The sequence below is a fragment of the Choloepus didactylus genome, chromosome X (genome assembly GCF_015220235.1).
Source record: "Choloepus didactylus isolate mChoDid1 chromosome X, mChoDid1.pri, whole genome shotgun sequence".
Lineage (NCBI taxonomy): Eukaryota > Metazoa > Chordata > Mammalia > Pilosa > Megalonychidae > Choloepus > Choloepus didactylus.
Genome location: NC_051334.1, coordinates 121,161,961 through 121,180,378, shown reverse-complemented (window position 1 = coordinate 121,180,378; position 18,418 = coordinate 121,161,961). Strand labels below are relative to the sequence as shown.

Genomic DNA, 18,418 nt, shown 5'->3' with positions numbered 1-18,418 from the left:
CTGCTACAGCAAAGAGCCACTGAGTGGGGCCAAAAGGAAAGGGGTGAGATCAAGACATGGGCAGTCAAAAGGGGTGGTTGACCAGTTGCCCGACGGCAAGTCAGTGATCAAGACAGGCAGGAAACACAGTTTGGAATAATGGAGTGCTGAACGCGGAAGGCCGAGTTAAAGACCGTCAACCCACAATCCCGGTCACTAACATTGTTCGGTATCTTGGAGTTGATGACTCTCTGGGATAAAGGAATTAACAGAGAGGTCTTTCTGTTGGCCAACCCACGAATATGTTTCCTAACAGGATGACAAGTGCAGCCCGAGGTAGCATGCCACTGTGCAGACAAACCAGGGTGGGAGTGTCCTGGGAAAATCTGAACTTGACTATAACAAGCACCCTCGACCCACAGTACCTGTCCTCGGGCAACGGGGATCCAGCAAGTTTGGCTACCATAGGAAACAAGTCCATGTTGCTGGTAGGCTCATCGATCTCTTGCCCAGCAGGAATCACCCCAGGCCATCGCAGAAGGCCCGGAACCCGGATGCCTCCTTCCCAGTTGTTAGATTTTCCTCCTAAAATGCCAAAAGAGAGGCAACAGGGAGATTTAAGTCTTCATTGCTCACCTGCCTACGTAACGTGAAGCCATCAATTGGGAAGGAGCAAGTGCTTTAATTACATGGATTCACCGAGCATTTGATGAGCAGTGCACCCTGTGAGGTTGTGGGAAATAAAATAACAAACGGGACATGGTCTTTCCTCTAGCACGGCACAGTCATAAGCAAAGCCAAAGAGTCAGAGTCACAAGTTCAAATCCCATTGAGTTTCTGCTTTTTACTGGCCATATGCCCTTGGGCAAACTGCTTAAGTATTCTGTGCCTCACCCCACAGATTGACAGATGTGAGTATTAAAGGATATTATAATCCCAAGTGCAAAGTCTAGTGCCTCGAAGAGACAAAGTGCCCAAAAATTGGCCGTTATCATCATTGCTATTGCTTCATTACCAGTTTAGCTCTTACTGTTCAGTTGAGGAAATAAGCTTTGTACTTATGGGGCAATTAGAACATCATTAAAGAAAAGATGCGATGCATACTTGGAGGAGCCAGGAAGGGGACAGGTCAGAGTGGCTCAGAATGTCAGAAGACATTCCAGAAGCTGCCACCAAAGCCCCTAGCTGACAGGCCCTGAGGGACAGAGACGGGGGCATGGCGGCCTGGGGCCCAGGCAGATGGGTGCCGCAGTCCTGCGTGCCAGGCAGATGGTGGCTCATGGATGGGTGACATAGCACACGCCCTGCTTCCCACAGAGGAGCTCCCACTCCTTCAGAACCAGCCAACACAGAGCCGAGCACCCCGCAGCACGTCTGGGGAGGGTGGGTTGGGGAGGAAGGGCAGGAGTCTGAATTTAGTGACTTTAAAATACGGCCCATTTAAAACAAACAATGGATACCCAGAACTAGAAAGAGGAAAGCTAAAAAAGAACACTCAGAGCAGGGATTCAGCATATGATTCACGCTGGACTTAAATGTCATTTAAATTTAAAAAGTGAATGGCTGGGGTCAGAGGTTCAAGGGATTTTGAAGCAACTCTTCATTTCCTAAAGTTAACTTCTTAATGCTGAAGATGTGGACTGAATTCCCCTAACAGGCAAGACCTTAAGATTGCAAGCACTCATATATTTTACATGCACAGACACTTAGGGAAAATTCACATATAAATCCAAATAGTAGTCTGTAGTTTCTGTAGAGCTCTTCTTAAAAACTTACAACTCTTCCCCTTACTTTCTCTGTTCAACCTTGAGGTAATTATCTGACAAAGGCCATTATTCACGCCTCACAGATGTCATATACAAGAAACAGAAAGTTTAAATAATTTTCCATAGTTCATTCAAGCTGTCAATAGAAGAGCTGTAGCAGAAATTTAGCATGTGAATTTCAGGGTGGTTGTCCTTCTTCTGGATCAAACCTATAGTGTTTTCACCTTAAATTGAACCGGAAAAAAGTGATTGCTACAGGAGGAAAAAGGATCAATTTTTATTTATGGGTACAAACACACACACACACACATTTTTGTCCCATTGGTTAAAATAAGAACAAAAATGGGAAAGTAGACCAAAATGTTAAAATAATGAAAAAGCAGACTTTAAAATTTATCTTCCAGATGCAACATGACATTGGGGATTGGATCCCGGAACAGCAAAAGGACACTGGTGGGAAAACGGGTGAAATCAGAATCGCGTCTGTAGTTTGGTTAATAGTGATGTACCGATGCTAATGTATTAGTTTTGACAAAACCATGATGGTACGTAGGATATTGAGATCATGGGAATAACTCTCTGTACTACTTTTGTGATTCTTCTGTAAATCTGAACTTATCCTGAAATAGGAAATTGACCAAATAAGTTTTCTTCCTTGACTAAGTGCTTTTGTTTCTTGCATTGTTTCTTGATGATATAAATGGCTAACTTTACGAGTTACCTACTGTATCCCATGGACTACAGTGCACATCTTACTTCAGTAAATCCTAACATCTACTCACGAGGGTGCTACTATTATTCTCCCACTTAAAGATGCAAAATCTGAGGCTGAGAGAAGTTAAATAACTTCCTGGTCATTCATCCAGGACATGGTGGAATGCAGATACAAATCCAGCTTTTCCAACTCCAAAGCTTGTGGATGTACACAATTCCTCAATATTTCATCTTTGTCCCCAAAAGAATTGGTGCTCAGTTATGTGTGTCTTGACAGAAGAGGATCACAGCTACGCTGGATTTAGAAACTCATGAAGACTAAACTGAGCAGTGGAGCTAAGAAGGACAGTGACACTGGGAAACTTTTTCTCCTCCCAGGAGTTCATACGTGCGCTGTCTTTAGGGCAGAGGGCGATGTCCAAGCACAGTTAACCAGGGCTCACAGGAGAAGGCAAGGGGTCCACCTGCCCACAGAGCCAAGTGACACAGTGGGTGGGAAGCGTGGCTGTTACAAATCAGAGATTTCCATAGAAATCCACAGGGAGGGACGTGCCAGGTCTGCTCTATCACTATTTGGGGCTCCGGTCTCTTCTGGGGACTTTGCTGAGACAAAGGCGAGGGGAAACAGTCTTATGAGAACAAGGCTTGAGGCATAACCACTCTGAAAATAAACTCCTGGAGACATCTCAGAATTGTCACACACTGCCAGAGGTTGGGGATCCCCAAGAGAGCTGCAAGCCACAAATACCACCTGGGGGGCAACAGCTTTGCATGGATGGCAGGGATCCAGGTGAGATGCTCAGAGCACCCCCCTGGTTCACAACCTTGGGGGGCAGCTGTGTCTGCAGCCCCCAATCCCACTGAATGAGGACGGGCCAGCACCAGTTCTGGTTCCACCCAGATGGTCACAACTCTCAGTAGGGAAAATCTGAGCCCACTCTGTGCAACCTCCTAAGACTTTCATCTTACAGTTTGTAATCCATTTTTAGAAAGTGAAGAAATGCATCAATAAAATACTCTCACACAATCTTCTAAAACTGTAAGAGGGGTGCTTTTAAATTTTTATACAACAGCCATGGTGAAAAAAATATTTTTAAAAGCCTTTAACAGATTATAAACACATCCATGCATACACCACCTATGGAAAAACACGTTTTCTAGGCGTAGGATCACACATTTCCGGGCATATGTTGACGAACAAAATACCCCCCGCTTGTCAGATGGTGTAACTTTTCGTCTTATTCCTGCTGCCATCATTCTTGGAAAGGCATATGGACAAGATGAGCCCATCAGGCTTACAGAGCACAGCATCCAGCTCTTCAGGTAATGCTCATGATCTTTAGTTGGGGACTGCAGGAAGTTCACCGGGTGCCCAACTCAGGGAGGTGAGAACTGGAGGCTTTCTCCACCCAGCAGATATTGATTAAGCAGTGATGGTGGAGGGTAGCATGTGTCAGAACTATTCAAAGGGCAGTACATATATGAAGGCATTCAACTCCCAGGATCATGCTGTAGGATGGCTACCCCACAGTATTGGCTTCCTAGGGCTCCATGACAAAGTATCTTAAACTGGGTGTTACTCTCTCATGGTTCTGAAGACTGTAAGTCTGAAATCATCGTATCAGATGGGCTGTGCTCCCCCTGATGTCTACGGAGGAGAATCTCTTCCTTGTCTCTCTCCCGGCAGCTGGGGATGGCTGGCAACCCTTGGGATTCCTTGGATAGTGGCAGAATAAATTCAATCTCTGCCTCCATCTTCCCATAGCAGTCTTCTCTCGGTGTCTGTCTGTCTGTGTGTGTCCAGTTGTAAGGACACCTGCCACTTTGGAGTAAGGACTTGCCCTACTCCAGTGTGACCTCGTTTTGATTTCACCAATTCCATCTGTAGTGACCCTGTTTCCAGATAAGGTCCCGTCCACAGGACTGGAGGTTAGGAATGTGGACACAATTCAACACTAATATCCACTTTACAGTTGAGTAACCTTGGCCAGGGTTACACAGCTAGGAAGTGACAGGACCAGGTTGAAGTCAAGAGTCTTTGCAACTAAATACTACACTTTACTTATTCTCAGAACCACAGAAGGGACACAAAGATGCGTGATGGTGATCTCTTCCCTACAGAAACTCAAAATCTCAAAGAGAGCTCAGGTACACCCACAGAGAGCTCTAATTGGGTGCCAACAAAAATACAAGAGATTTCTTTTAGCTGGTGAAACCTGCCCCAAGGTACTGGCTGTTGAGTTGGGTTGTGAAGGAGAAACAAGGTTAGGAAAGATGGATATGGGGCTGGGAAGAGAGAAAGGAAATTCTGGTTAAGGGATTTGGAATTTTTTTCCCGAAAATTTATGGGCAGAGAAAAAGGCATTGTCTCAATTTAAAATATGGCTAAGTAATTGTCAAATGCACATTTTTAACATCTTGATGTCACGTTGGTGTGACAGAAAGTCATGGAAAGATGATGGCTGAATTTCTTACTCTCTCCAGGCAAGTGCAGAGAAGGTTCTTATACAATTTACTCCGAGACTCATTAGGAACAGCTGTTTCCAAACATGGCTTCTATTTCTGTCCTTTCAAATGCTGCGACACAGCAGGTCAAATCACTTTTAGTGGCAATAGCATATGCTAGCCATTCTTGTTCTTGATCTGAGTGCAGCATTATATGAAAATTTTTCATTTTCCTCCTCTTGGGGTGTCTCCTCACTCAGGAAAACACTGATTGCCTGAGTTGGTGCAAACCATATTGAGGCATGCGATGAGCGTAATTCACACTTGTTGGTTTCTTGCCCAAGTTGCTATATTTTATATTCTCCTTGATTTATTCATTCTAGGAACTCACAAATTATAGATGGGAGCCATAATAATATTAATCAGGGTTTTATCAAACTATTATCAGGACAAACATGAAGAATAAAGACCTGTGGATGTCAGTAGAGAAATGAGAGGTAAAGAATTGACAAAGTTCAAATGCTTAAGGGTGACTACTTAAGCAAAACATCAAATTGCTAAATAAGTCAGTGGGTGGCAAACTTTTTTCTCCAATGGCCCAGCCAGTAAATATTTCAGTCTTTGCAGGCCACAAGGGTCTCTGCTGCAATTATTCAACTCTGCCATCATAGTACAAAAGCATACAGTGTGTCAACAAATTGGTGTGGTTATGTTCCAAAAAGCTGTATTTACAAAAACATATGGTGAAAAGATGCTCAACATCATTAGCCATTTGGGAAATGCACATTGAAACCACAATGAGATAACTACTTCATACCCATAAGGATGGCTATCAAAAAAACTTAAGTGTTGGAGAGGATGTGGACAAATTGGAACCCTGGTGCATTCTTTTTGAGCATGTAAAATGGTGCATCTACTGTGAAAACCATATGGCGATGCCTCAAAAAGTTAAAACATTGAATTACCATAAGACCCAGGAATTCCACTTCTAGTTCTATATCTAAAGAGAGTGAAAACAGGATCTCAAACAGATACGGATACACCAGTGTTTAAAGTGGCATTATTCACAACAGCCAAAAGGTGGAAACAACCCAAGTGTCCATCAACGGAAGAATGGATAAACAAAATGTGGTCTATGCACACGAGGGAATACTACATGGCCATAAGAGAGAATGAAGTTCTGAGACATGCTGCACCATGGAAGAATCTTTAAACATTACGCTGAGTGAAATAAGCAAGATGTGTAAGGATGACTATTTTATGATATCACTTGTAAGAAATGTCTAGAAATAGCAAATCTGCAGACAGAAGGTAAAGTAGAGATGACCAGGGAGTATAGGAGGAGAAAGGGAGTGTCGGTTTGGTGGATATAGAATGTGCATAAATAAAATTTGTAAATATAAATAAATTAATTAAAAACAGGTGGTGTGCAGGATTTGGCCCATGAGCCCTAGTGTGCTGACCCCTGCACTAAGTTATTGACCAACTGCTAATTTTAGGAGCGGGAGGAGTGCACCTTCAGCAACAATATTAAACCCTTTCATATTGGTGGGAAATGTCACTGCAACGTCTACTTTTTTTCACTTAATTGGATCCCTGCTTAATATCTTCTGAAGGCAGGAAAATTAAGAAATAAAAACATATCTTAGCCTCAAACATAAATCTAACCATGTCCCTTTCCAATCTCATTGATGAAAATCTCCCTTCATACCATGACAGAGTTCCACATACAGCTCCCTGGAAATCCTCATCCTTTCTTGCTCTTGCGGTTTGCTCTGCCCAAGAGGCTCCCACCTCCAAATAGTTCTACAAATCCTTGAAAGTCTGGATAATATCCCCTCTTATTTCACTAAGCCTTCGTCAAAGAAAAAAACTGCACCAGACAATGTTAACCTTCCACAATCACCACTGCAGGTGATGTTTTCCTACTGTCCATTTACATGGCATTTTTCAAGTTCCTTGTTTATGGGATGTATGACAATTGATTCTCTGTAGATCTTACTGCAGTCGGGCCAAGAGTGCTTGACAGCAGGCTCTATCTAAGTCACTGATGAATCACCTGAAGCACAAAGCACAACACCTTCCAAATGGATGGCGCACAATATGTTTTTGTATGAATGACATTATGCATTAATTTATGTAAAGTACTGCTGGGAAAAAAAGACAATACTAGAGATGAATACAATTACAAATTCATACTTCCACCCTCTTCTTGTCCCTCAACTTTGCTAGGTGTTTTCCATTTCCTTAATAGGTTCTATTTTCCAGACGTTCTATCCTCCAGAGTCTGACCAAACAGCCTGTCCTCCTTCTCTCAAACGAGAATGGTGGCCATCAACTGATGAGTCGATAACTGAAATGTTTATCCATACAATGCAATATTATTTGGCCATAAAAAGAAATGAAGCACTGTTACGTGCTCCAATGCGTATGAACCTTTAAGAATTATGCTCAGTGAAAGAAGCCAGTCCCAGAAGTCCATGAAACGTGTGGCACTATTTTTTATGAAATGTACACAATAGGCAAATACATAGAGATGGAAAGTAGATTAGTGGTTGCCGAGGGCTGAGGGAGGGAAGACTGGGGAGTGACTGCTAATGAGTATGGGATTTCTTTTGGGGGTGACAGAAGTGTACCAGAAATAGGTAACGGTGATGGCTGCAAATGCTTGTGAATATACTAAATAACCCTGAACCGTACACTTTAAGTGGTGAATTTTATTATGTGAATTATATCTCAATTTAAAAAGAGAGAGAAAGAACCTCACTTCTAATTTCATTCAGAAAAATGAGCTACTGGCATGAGCTGCCTCAACTCCATGCCCTCACAGCCCTTAATGTATCCATGGCGGCCACCTCCTTCCCATTTTCCCCCTACTTTGCAACCAAACCTCCTCAATGGCCCTAGCCCACAGACTGGGTTAGACCGTATCACTTCAATCTGCTCCATATCTCACAAGTCAGTAGTTCAAACTTCCCTTCATCCAACCACAGCCTCCTGCCATCTGACACAACTTTTTCCAACAATGCACCAGACTCTGTGCTAGTTAACTTTGTATTACTAAGGTCACCTGCTTTGCCAACTGACGCCCATGCAATCCACTCCTTCTGGGTAGGTGCTGCCTACGACTGCAATTATCCAGGAGATCCATTCCCTTCCTGAGCCCTAATCATTCCAAATGGCACTTCACCTTCAGGGGCACTTCCTAATTTGGTCCCATCCATCATTTCCCCACTACAAGCTCTTACCACACACCACACCATTTCCATCACTCTCTTGCCACAACTCAATTCCATAGCTCCTCTATGTGCTGTCACACCTCCTCGGCAAGATGGCAGCCCTCAATGAAAGTAGCTATCTGTTCTCTGTAAATCTAGATGTTCTCAGCTTTGGGTTTCTGAGAAAAATGACAATGCTGCTACTGTATATGGTGATTTCCAAATGCAACTGGGATATCGACCCTCCTCCATTATCCTTGCCACTTGAATCCCCAACACACATCTGTAGTCCACCCCAGCCACTCTCCTCCAGCAGTTAACTTTGCTTCCTTCTGCAGAGAGATGACTGAAGATGCGGGTTGGGTATACCTTCAACTTCCAGGTGCTAAACCCTCAAATCTACCAGCATCTGCTCTCCTTGTTCCCTTCTACGGAAGAGAATGTGTCTCCTCCTTCCATAGACCAATCTTCCTTAGACATTTTGGATTTCACTTCCCCTGATCTCAGAAATTTGACTTCCTCAATTATTCCTCATATCTAAAGTATCTCCCTAATGCACTTTATTCAAGAGAACTAAATATACTACATTCTCTCCTATTAAAAGTTACTTCCTTTCACAGCCTGCCTCCCCTCATAAAAAAATTTCCCAAAAGATTTTGAGAAAATAGCTCACCGTCCACACACCCCTCCATCCATCTGGGCCTCCAGCTCCACCTCTTCACTGAAAATAAACTTATTAGCATCACAAGTGACCATTGTGTGCATTAAATACAATTGGCTCTTTGAATCCTCACATTTCCTGACCTTTTAGCAGCATTTACTTCTACTGACCGTATCTTTCCCAGGATCCTCTGTTCTCCCCTGGTTTTCCTCCCATTTCCCCAACCACTCTCTTTAAATCTTCTTTGTTAGATCTTCCGTCTCACCTTTTAGGTTAGAGTTCTTCGAGGTTTGGTCTCTGACCTTGACTCTCTTCTCTACTTTCTCTCGATGTTCTCATACCCATCCCCCCATGCCAACCAAATATGGGTGTCGGCCAGTGAGTCCTGAGTCCATGAAACGTCTGTTTGGGCTACCCTCCCAAACATACAAGCCAAACTCGTGGGAGACACTGTTACTTCTCCGTTTCCTTCAAAGCAGATGTCCGGTTGCCAACACCAATGGATTTACCCACACAACCGTGTTCTTCCTTCTCCAATTCATCTAGCTGACTTACATATCCTTCCAAACAATGCTTAAAAAAATTTTTTTTTAAATCCTATACTCCAGAAAAAATGAGGGGAAAAAACTAAATGAAAAATAGTCTGGGATGGGGGGATGATATGGGTGTTCTTTTTTACTTTTATTTTTTATTCTTATTCTTTCTGGTGTAAGAAAACTATTCAAAAATAGATTGGGGTGATGAAGGCATAACTATATGAAGGTACCGTGAACAGTTGATTGTACAGCATGGATGACTATATGATATATGAATATATCTCAATAAAACTGAATTTAATTAAAAAAAATCTTGTATTCCCCCAACAAATATTTCTTAAAACATGTCAGGCACTATTGTAGGTTCTGGGGATCCAGAGCTTACCCTCCAGTGGATGACAGTAATGCTGTGCACTTACTAGGTACGCCTACCAAGAACTCTACCTGCATTGGCTTTTTGCTCAGCACAGGAACACTCTCAGATTAGAAGAGTTGCTAGATGAGGAATAACAGATGTTAACAGAAGGAAAATATTACCTTTGAGATAAATTCAAGTTGTGAAAATACAATAGTAATCAGTGCTGAAAGATCAATAAATTGACATTCGTTTCCTCTTAATAAAAAAGGAATCCTCCGTGATACTTCTATGATAACAATCCTATTATTCAAATTCTAAAGCGGAGGAAATGGATACACAGAGAGTTTACATAATTCAACCAGGAACATAAAAACAGTAAATGGCAGGGCTAGAACTTGAACACAGGCCAGCGAGCTCAATAGTGTGGGCTATTCTCAACTCTCCTATCAGCCTGTATTTCTTCATATCGTTTGAGGTCACTGAATACTTTCATATCACCTTGTTGTTTGATGTCTGTCTCTGCCATCAGAGTACGAAAGCTCTGAGATGGAGTCCTAGGAGTTGATCTCAGCTGAACTCTCAGGGTCTAGCAGAGGGCCTTGCCTTGAGTTGGCACTCAATAAAGATCTACCGAACGAATGCGTGGAGGAAGTGTCCTTCTGTTCCAGGTCAGTTCCCCCAATCTGTGCCCTTTCATGCACTCATTCCCATCCCTTTAATGGCTTAGCTTCATCAGTTTTCCCCTCCTTTTCCTCTGTCTTCAACCTCAACCTTTCTCCTGGCTCTTTACTTAAGCCTATAAACAATGGTTTCTTGCTAATATCTATGTATCTATATATCCTTCTTCCCTTCTTGCCTGAGCTTCTTGAAATTGTGACCATCCACTACTGTCTCATTATCACTTCCCACTCACTCTTCATTCATCTGCAGCCTGGCATCTACCACTAATCCCTCGAGCAAAGTTCTCCAATGACCACTGTATTTCCCAGCCCAATTGAGACTTCACAGGCATTATCTTGCTGGACCTCTCTTCACACTGATGACTATACTTTTCCTGAAACTTCCAAATCCCTTATCTTCCCTGGCAGTAGCTTCTCTTAATTCTCCTCCTGATTTCTCTGACTACTTTGTTTTCTAGTTCCCTAGCCCATTGCTCTACTCTTACAAAATACTATCTTTGGGTGATATTCTTCACCTTCAGTTTTAAGTCCCACCCAAATAAAGTGACTCATGCATATATATCCCTAGTCCTGTTGGACATAAGAACATGAGTGTAGCACAGATATCTCAAATTCAATAATCCAAATTTTAAGCCCTTATCTTTCCCATCCCACTGACTTGTAAAGTTGGCCAGCATCTAGTGTTTCCAATCATAACTGCCACTACTCACACAGCCACTCCTGCCTCCCCTTACCCAGTCAACAGGTAATGCCTCATTGTTTTGGCACCTGAATACTTCTTGAATCTGTCCCCTCCACTTCTGCTGCCTTCCTTCAGGACATTGTCAACAGCTGCTTGGAGTCTGTCCACAGCCCCCAGGAATCCACTCCTTTAATCCACATTCCTGCTAAAGTGGCACCCCAAATCTGCCCACAACCCACCATGACTTAGCACCCTCCAATGAGCCTCACCCACGGCAGAGTAGAGCCTGTGTCTGTATGAGGGGCTGCGTCTGCATCCCTCGAGCCCGTCTACTTCACCGGCCCAGCCCCTCGCATGCCTTGCCTACACCTTGATCTCTAGCCAGACAGAGCCTCTTGGGGCTCTCCACCAGCATCTCCTGCCTGCCTACAGAGTCCTTTCCACATTTTTTCTCCCAGCCAGTGCTTCAAAACACCAGCCTGCATACACCAGCTTCTCCTGGAAGGGGCTCAGAGTCCCTAGCTAGAGCTAACTGCTTCTAACTGCCCCTGTGTGACAGCTCCCCGATCAGTCCATTATCCTGAAATAGTTGCTTTATAGCTGTGTCTCAAAATCCAGACTGTGAGCTACCGGAGGTTGGGGATCTGGTATTATTTGCCTTTATTTGCAGTAGCTGGCCCCATGCCTGACACACAACATACAGCTGATATACGAATGCATATCAGTCCAATTTAACTGAATGAGTGAACAGATGGAAGAAGATAAAATGTGATCGTCTGTCAAGGGTGAAAAGGCTGGGGATGCCTCCTGACCAAGTGTAGACACTGGCAAGAAGGAAATGCCTCGCCCAACTCTGGGAAGCTGATGAAAGTGTTTGCCAACATCTGAAGAAGATAGGTCCTGAACATAACCACCTACTGATAAACTACCAAAACCTCTTGCTGTTATCTTTTCTTTCAGCTGCGTTATTGCATGAAGTACAGAGATGCCAAATTCATCGATTGTAAAAGCAACTCAAGAGATCTGGATTCAAGCCAACTGGGTGCTTTTGGAATTTGCGCTTAAGGCAAGTGTGATATGCTGGAGAGGTGGTGCCTCAGACGCAGGTGTTGGGGAATTTTAAAGGCATTTCCCTGCATACAGAGAAAGTCTATATATCGAACACTTGGAAAAACATGCATTCCCCTCATGCTCCTGCAGAAACCATCTATAGAGTTAATTTATCCATTGAATTGTCATTTATTACTTGCCATTAGGTAGAGTAAAAGAGAGGGGAGAGAAAAGGTGCTTCAGGGTGACCTTGACTCGGGAGAGGGATGGAGAAATGAAGCCGGAGTTAGGAGTTAACTGCTTTTATCTGAAAATACAGGAAATTTCTCTGGTATGAAATAGAGGCAAATAACTCTGAACTCTAAGGAAATCTTGGGAAAGTTACCCTGGCTCTGGCTAATGGGGGGAGGAGGAAACACTCAGGGGCATACAAAGGAACAGAAGGAAGAGGACTCTGAGAAGGGGTCACCATCCATTCAGCAGGTATGTCTCAAACACCTACCATGTGGCTCCGATAGGCACTGGGGATGCAGAGGGAACCAAGCCAGTGCAGAACCCTGGAGCTGACAGAATGGGGAGCAGGGGCAGACGATGAGCAAATGCACTCACAGAACACAGATCTCAAGTATGCAGATAACTAAAACAGGGTTGTGCTAAGACTGCCCGTGGTGGACAGGGACAAAGACTTTTGATTTGGTGACCAGGGCATCATTTGATGGAGGGCTCATATTGATGCAGAGATCAGGAAAGGTGTGTTCTGACAGAAGGAACAGCCAATGCCAAGCCTCTAAGGTTGGAGGATCTGAGAAAAGGCCAGGAGGAAAGGAAAAGAGAGAAGCAAGACCAGGTCATGGTGGGGCCACACACAGCCAGCCTGTGGATGTCACATCTTATTCCCAGTGGAGCGGAAGTTACGAGAGTGTTTTAAGAAAGGGAGAGGTGTACACTGTGGTTATGCTTACATCCACGCGCCTGGGTGGAGAATGGATCTCAGGGGATAAAGAAGACGTTAGGCAACTCACTGGAGAAGGTTCCATGAGAGATGATGGTGGCCCGGACAAGGTTATAATTGACGGAGCTGAGAAAAGTGGATTGATGTCAGATATATTTATACAACGTTTATAGGACATGCTGTTGGAATATGGGGTAGAGGGGTGTCCAAGAAAGCAGCAAACCAGGGGAAACTGCATGCTTTGGGGATTGAAGCAGGGGAGAAAGAGTGGTACCATTCAGGATGATGGGGCTGGAAAGGCAAAGATCTTATTGGGAGATAAGGTCTCTAACTGGGATCTGTAATATATGCTATGTCCACCGGCTTCCATGTCAGAGGTCAAGGGGACAGCCGGACACAGGAGTTAGGGGCTCCAAGGGAGGGTGAGAGCTAGGGTCTGGGAGTGACCAGTACTCAGATGCTGTGTGAAGCAATGGGCTCGGACGGAAACACATACAGTATGGAAGGAAGGCAAAGGGCCCAGGACAAAGCCCGGAATTCTCCAAATTCGAGAGGTTGGTCCAATGAGAAGCAACCAGCAATGCAGCTTGAGGAGTATCCATTGGTTTGTCTGCTCCTCTCTCTGCTAGGAGGACCCCAAGCAAAGGCTGTTGGGGATACTTGCTCCTTGCATAAGGGAACCACAAATTGCAGAACCATTATGCAAGCTCTTATTCAATTGTAATGGTACAGAGACAAGAGCTTTCCCAAGTCTTACCTGCCCACCTGATCTAAACAGACCCAATACCTGCCCTGGTGTAGGAACACAGATTGAGACCCATAATCCATCCACATCTCCCAGAGTAAGCTGAGGACTGCAAGGAAATCTGAATACCTCTGTTAGCATGAAGCAGTGGTTTCCAGTCCTAAGTCCCAAAGCAGCATCATGGACATTTTCAATATTTCAAAAGGCCTGATGGGATTTGTACATTTACAAGCGATGTGGTATTTCAGGCTATTGAAAAGGATCTGGGACTTTTGTATTATTTATTTATCTTGCTCTTGATGAAAATCATAACAACTCAGCCTGGGAATATTGTCAAATTCATTAGAAGCTCTAATGGGGACAATTATTCATGAATTCTTTAGAGAGAAAATGGATTATTACTTAATAAACTAAGTTTTTTGAGGTTGACTTAATTGTTCAAAACATGTGAATAGCAGAAAGAAATCTATCTAAAAGGTTCTCAGAGGTAAATATTTCAGGAACTACCACATGAAAGAAGTACTGCCAAGCCTCCTAAAATTTGACCAGAATTACACTGATTGAAAATATACATTTGACCCTACAACTATCTCTCAATTTCTCTTTTTGCTCAAGTCTTTTGATGAAGACAGAAATTGTCTATATAGGATAACCAACTTGCAAACACATTTCCTTAAAAAATATGAGAGAAGCAATGAGTGGTATCTCTGCTCCCCCACTCCCATAATATTAAATTATTATTTTTAAAATGCAGGCTATAGTAGGAAAGAAGCGTTTCTGTGATCAAAAGAACAACCTGTTGGAGTTTGCATAAGGATGACTTATTCCCAGTCATTTTATCAAATTAGCCCATAGAGTTCATTAGTGAAAGAGATCGTGAATGAACTGGAAATATTGTGGAATAACTTCACGCAGGTAACAAAGAAGTTTTTGAGAGGTTTTGATTTAGAGTGGAAGGCATTATTTTTCTGAAAATGTTGCTCTTTTGGTGGGAGAGTGATTCCTTTGTGTTTGCACGAGCCAGGAGCATGTGTTTGAACTCACAGCTTTGGAAATGAGACGTCTGGGCATTTAGAAGTTTTTGATCACTTCCCAGAGTGGAAGGAACATGTCATTCTCGGAGGGCATTGCATTTTAACGATGTTTTAATATGAACTTGATTTCACCTAAATTTGAAAATAATCCTCAGCAACAGAGTAGCAAAACAGTGCCATAAATTAATGAAATTTCTAACACTCCAGCAAAACATTTCTCACACATCCCCTATGTTTCTCACAAAGCATACATGGAGTAGCTGTTGATATGCTTTTAGGATGATATGATAACCCACGTTCCCAGTTCCCTAACCATCATTCAGCACCGTGGACGCTCTCTGTCCAACCCTTACAGCTATCTTTCCAAATTGCCAACTGTCAGAGCAAAATTCCAATGCCATTTACTCCTCTCCGCAGAAGCTTCCTTGGATTCATCAGCCAGCCATCTCTCCCTACACTGCAGAACCACGGCGCTGCATACGTAGCTTTCTTAAGCTTAAGTCTTGTGTTCCCACGTGTACACTGTGGGGGCTCTGTGGGTGCAGTAGCTAGGTCTTATCTAAGGTCCCCAGTGCTGAGCAAAGAATGAAGCATCAGCTCTGGAGGGCACAATTTAACCACCACCCCCGCCAAAAGGTGTGAAAGGATAATATGGGATGCTTTCATCCCTTAATTTAGTTGGAAGTATTTAGAATGTACTGCACGTCTGGCTCTGTGCTTGACATAAAGATAACTGTAAGGGGTGATGTCCACTCTCAAGGAACTCATGGGGTGGTGACAGCCAGCCTAGAAGGACCCTGTGCCACATGATGACACATCAGCTCAAAAGGCCATCTGTCGTAGGGTGTGGTTCGTAGAATAATGCTGCCACCAATCCCGAGATGTCCACCACCTCATCCCCACAGTCTGTGAATATGTTGCATTACGGGCAAAAGGAACTTTGCAGAGGTGAATAAATTAAGGATCTTGAGATGGGGAGGTTATCTTGGGTTATCTGAGTGGGCCTGATGTGATCACAAGGGTTCTTCTAAGAGGGAAGGAGGAAACTTAGAGAAGGAGATGTGACAATGGAAGCAGAGGTGTGAGAGAGAGACAGAGAATGGAAGATGCCAAGTGACAGGTTTTGAAGATGGAGGAAGTTAGTACAAGCCTAGGAAAATGAGCAACTTCTAGAAGTTGAAAGAGGCCAAGCAATAGATTCTCAGAAGGAACACAGTCCTTCCCACACCTTGATTTTAGCCAGTGAGACCATTTTGGACTTCCTCCCTCCAAAAGGGTAAGATAATACACTTGTGTTGTTTTAAGCCACTAAGTGGGGGTATTTTTTACAGCAGCAATGGGAGCCTAATACAACAGGGAGAGGGGCTCTTGTTTTTATCAGTTACCCACTATGGGATTGTATTGACATTTGAGGGAAAGCGCCCTCATTCTAACGTCTTGACATAGAACGTGTGTTTTGAAGTTCCTTGGGGATGCCCAGGGACATGGCCGTTTGGGCCAGTGCGTGAGCTGGGAGGACAGGGTTTGTAAACATCAGCATGTCTCACCTTTATAGATCCCGTTGCTTCCTCCATGCATTTCTCCTTTGGAAGTCACCTCTTCCACGTGTGCCCCTTGGTCCGATGTAAAGTATACGAGGGTATTGTTGGCCAGTCTCATCTCATCTAGGGCATTTAAGACCTGCCCTGAAAGGGAGGAAACAACCAAGTTAGAAACAGTTCAATCTTCACCAAGGAAATGGAGATGTTCACCCTCATCGACTTGTTGGTTAGTTTCTTGACACAGGAGGGAATGCTTTCAAACACTGGCACTTTCCCCATGCTGATCCCAACAGCGGATGTCATGTCATCAGGACTGTTTGATTGGGTAGGACTCTTGGCATAGACACCAGGAAAACTCAGGCCTTGGCCTCAGTGTCCAAGAAGCATCTTTTAAAATTCTGGGCATCATGGAATGATTGTTTAGAGAGAGCTGAAAAAGTCTTCCAGAAGCATCTGGCTCACAGATCACGAGCCACTCAAAGGCAGGCAGCAGAAGACGAGCCCACCAGCCAGCTACAGTACTCAGGCTACAACCAAGTCTCCTGTGGCTCCTTATTGAACAAGGAAATTACACCTCCAGTCTCCTCTTATGTGAACAAATACGTCTAAAAGATAGCATGAATATCCTTTTTAAATTCTTACAGAAGAGACCCAAATCTGAAACAGCCTATCTGCAACTATCAAAATCCCTCACACTTTTTTTGTCCTCATCTTCTTTCCCGAACCCTAACATTGAATACCAGCCCCAAATCAACAATGGTCACAATAATCACTGCTACCATCACCTGTGCACTTTCCAGCCTGGAAAGGACGTTGACCCCTAGGAGTAAACAGCCTCGCTTCATTTCACAGATGCGAGCAACACTGTTCTGAAAAGTTAAACGACTTGCTCAAGGTCATGGGTCATAGAGGCAGAAAGTAAGAGCAAAATCCGACTCCAAACCCCACCCTCTCAAATGCTGCCCAACTTAATTGGACGGACTCTATCTTAGAAAAAAGAAATCTCATTGTAGGGGCATCCTACCCAGCAGGTGAGCCTTGCCCATGGGGGAATGGGCTTCTCTGCACAGGTGGCACTCCTCATCCACCCGACCCAGAAAAGGGCGAGAAGGACTGAAAAGTTCATCTCCCAGGGAGGTGGTAGAGATGATTTCTGATGCAAAAACAATACAGCCAGGTCATTTGCTATAAGCCGTGTTTTTGCCATTTGATTGAAAATGCCCCAGGCAGAGTATTCTCACTTTTGAACTTCAATGAGAAACATCTCTAGAATCCACACATATAAGTAAACGTCTACTCAGAACCAAAGAGGGCTTCTTCAATGACTCGTCTGCCATGATCGATCACGATGCGGCAGGTGCGCTTGCCGTGTTATTTTGTACACGAAGCAAACCACCTGTGCTCTGGGGCTTGGGGTATTTGGCTCTGCCACTCATTTACGCCGGGTTACCTTGAAAAGGGCAATTAGTTTAGGTACTTGCAATTAAAGGAAGCAAGGAAGCCATAAGACCTCCACTTACCCTTTAAAAGACAAACACCCCCTTTTGCTCATATAACAATTTCTATGTAAAGTAATACGCACCAGGCAGGTAGCACAGGCTTGAGTGTTTTACTTACTTGTATTGAAATCAGTATTTTGCAAAAGGACACATTATCATACATCTCCATTTCAGATAAAATTCACCTGTACTTGGATTTAGATGTCTCTTAGCATGAAGAAAATGCTGTGAACGAATGCCTTTTTACACAACACGTGCCTTTTCAATGCTATTTTGACTCCCGGTCTTCCCCTTGCTTCATCCATTTGACACTTGTTTGGGAAGCACCTGTTGCACACAAGCAGTGTGCTAAAGGCTGGGGTAGGACAGAGTGGGGGCAGTTCTTACCCCCAAAGCTTCGCTGATGGCTCATCTCCTTTGTTCAAGTCAGCTCTATTTGCTATTTACAGTTTCCCTTTAGGCTATTTTCCTCTCCAGACCAATCTGCAGCTGCATTTACTGTACAGATTCCTTCTACTAAAATACACCGCATCCTCTTCCATCGTATCACACCTCCCT

At 43.7% G+C, this 18,418-nt stretch overlaps 1 protein-coding gene across 1 annotated transcript in view; it reads right to left on the bottom strand.

The window, feature by feature from the left end:
* LOC119522565 (putative serine/threonine-protein kinase PRKY) overlaps positions 1-18,418 on the bottom strand; it is a 114,952-nt gene that overhangs the window by 10,853 nt on the left and 85,681 nt on the right. The window contains exons 5-6 of the mRNA XM_037820976.1: positions 16,368-16,505; positions 405-564 (exon numbers count right to left, since the gene is read on the bottom strand). Coding sequence (XP_037676904.1) covers positions 405-564; positions 16,368-16,505 — 298 coding nt within the window. The remainder of the gene's footprint in view (positions 1-404; positions 565-16,367; positions 16,506-18,418) is intronic.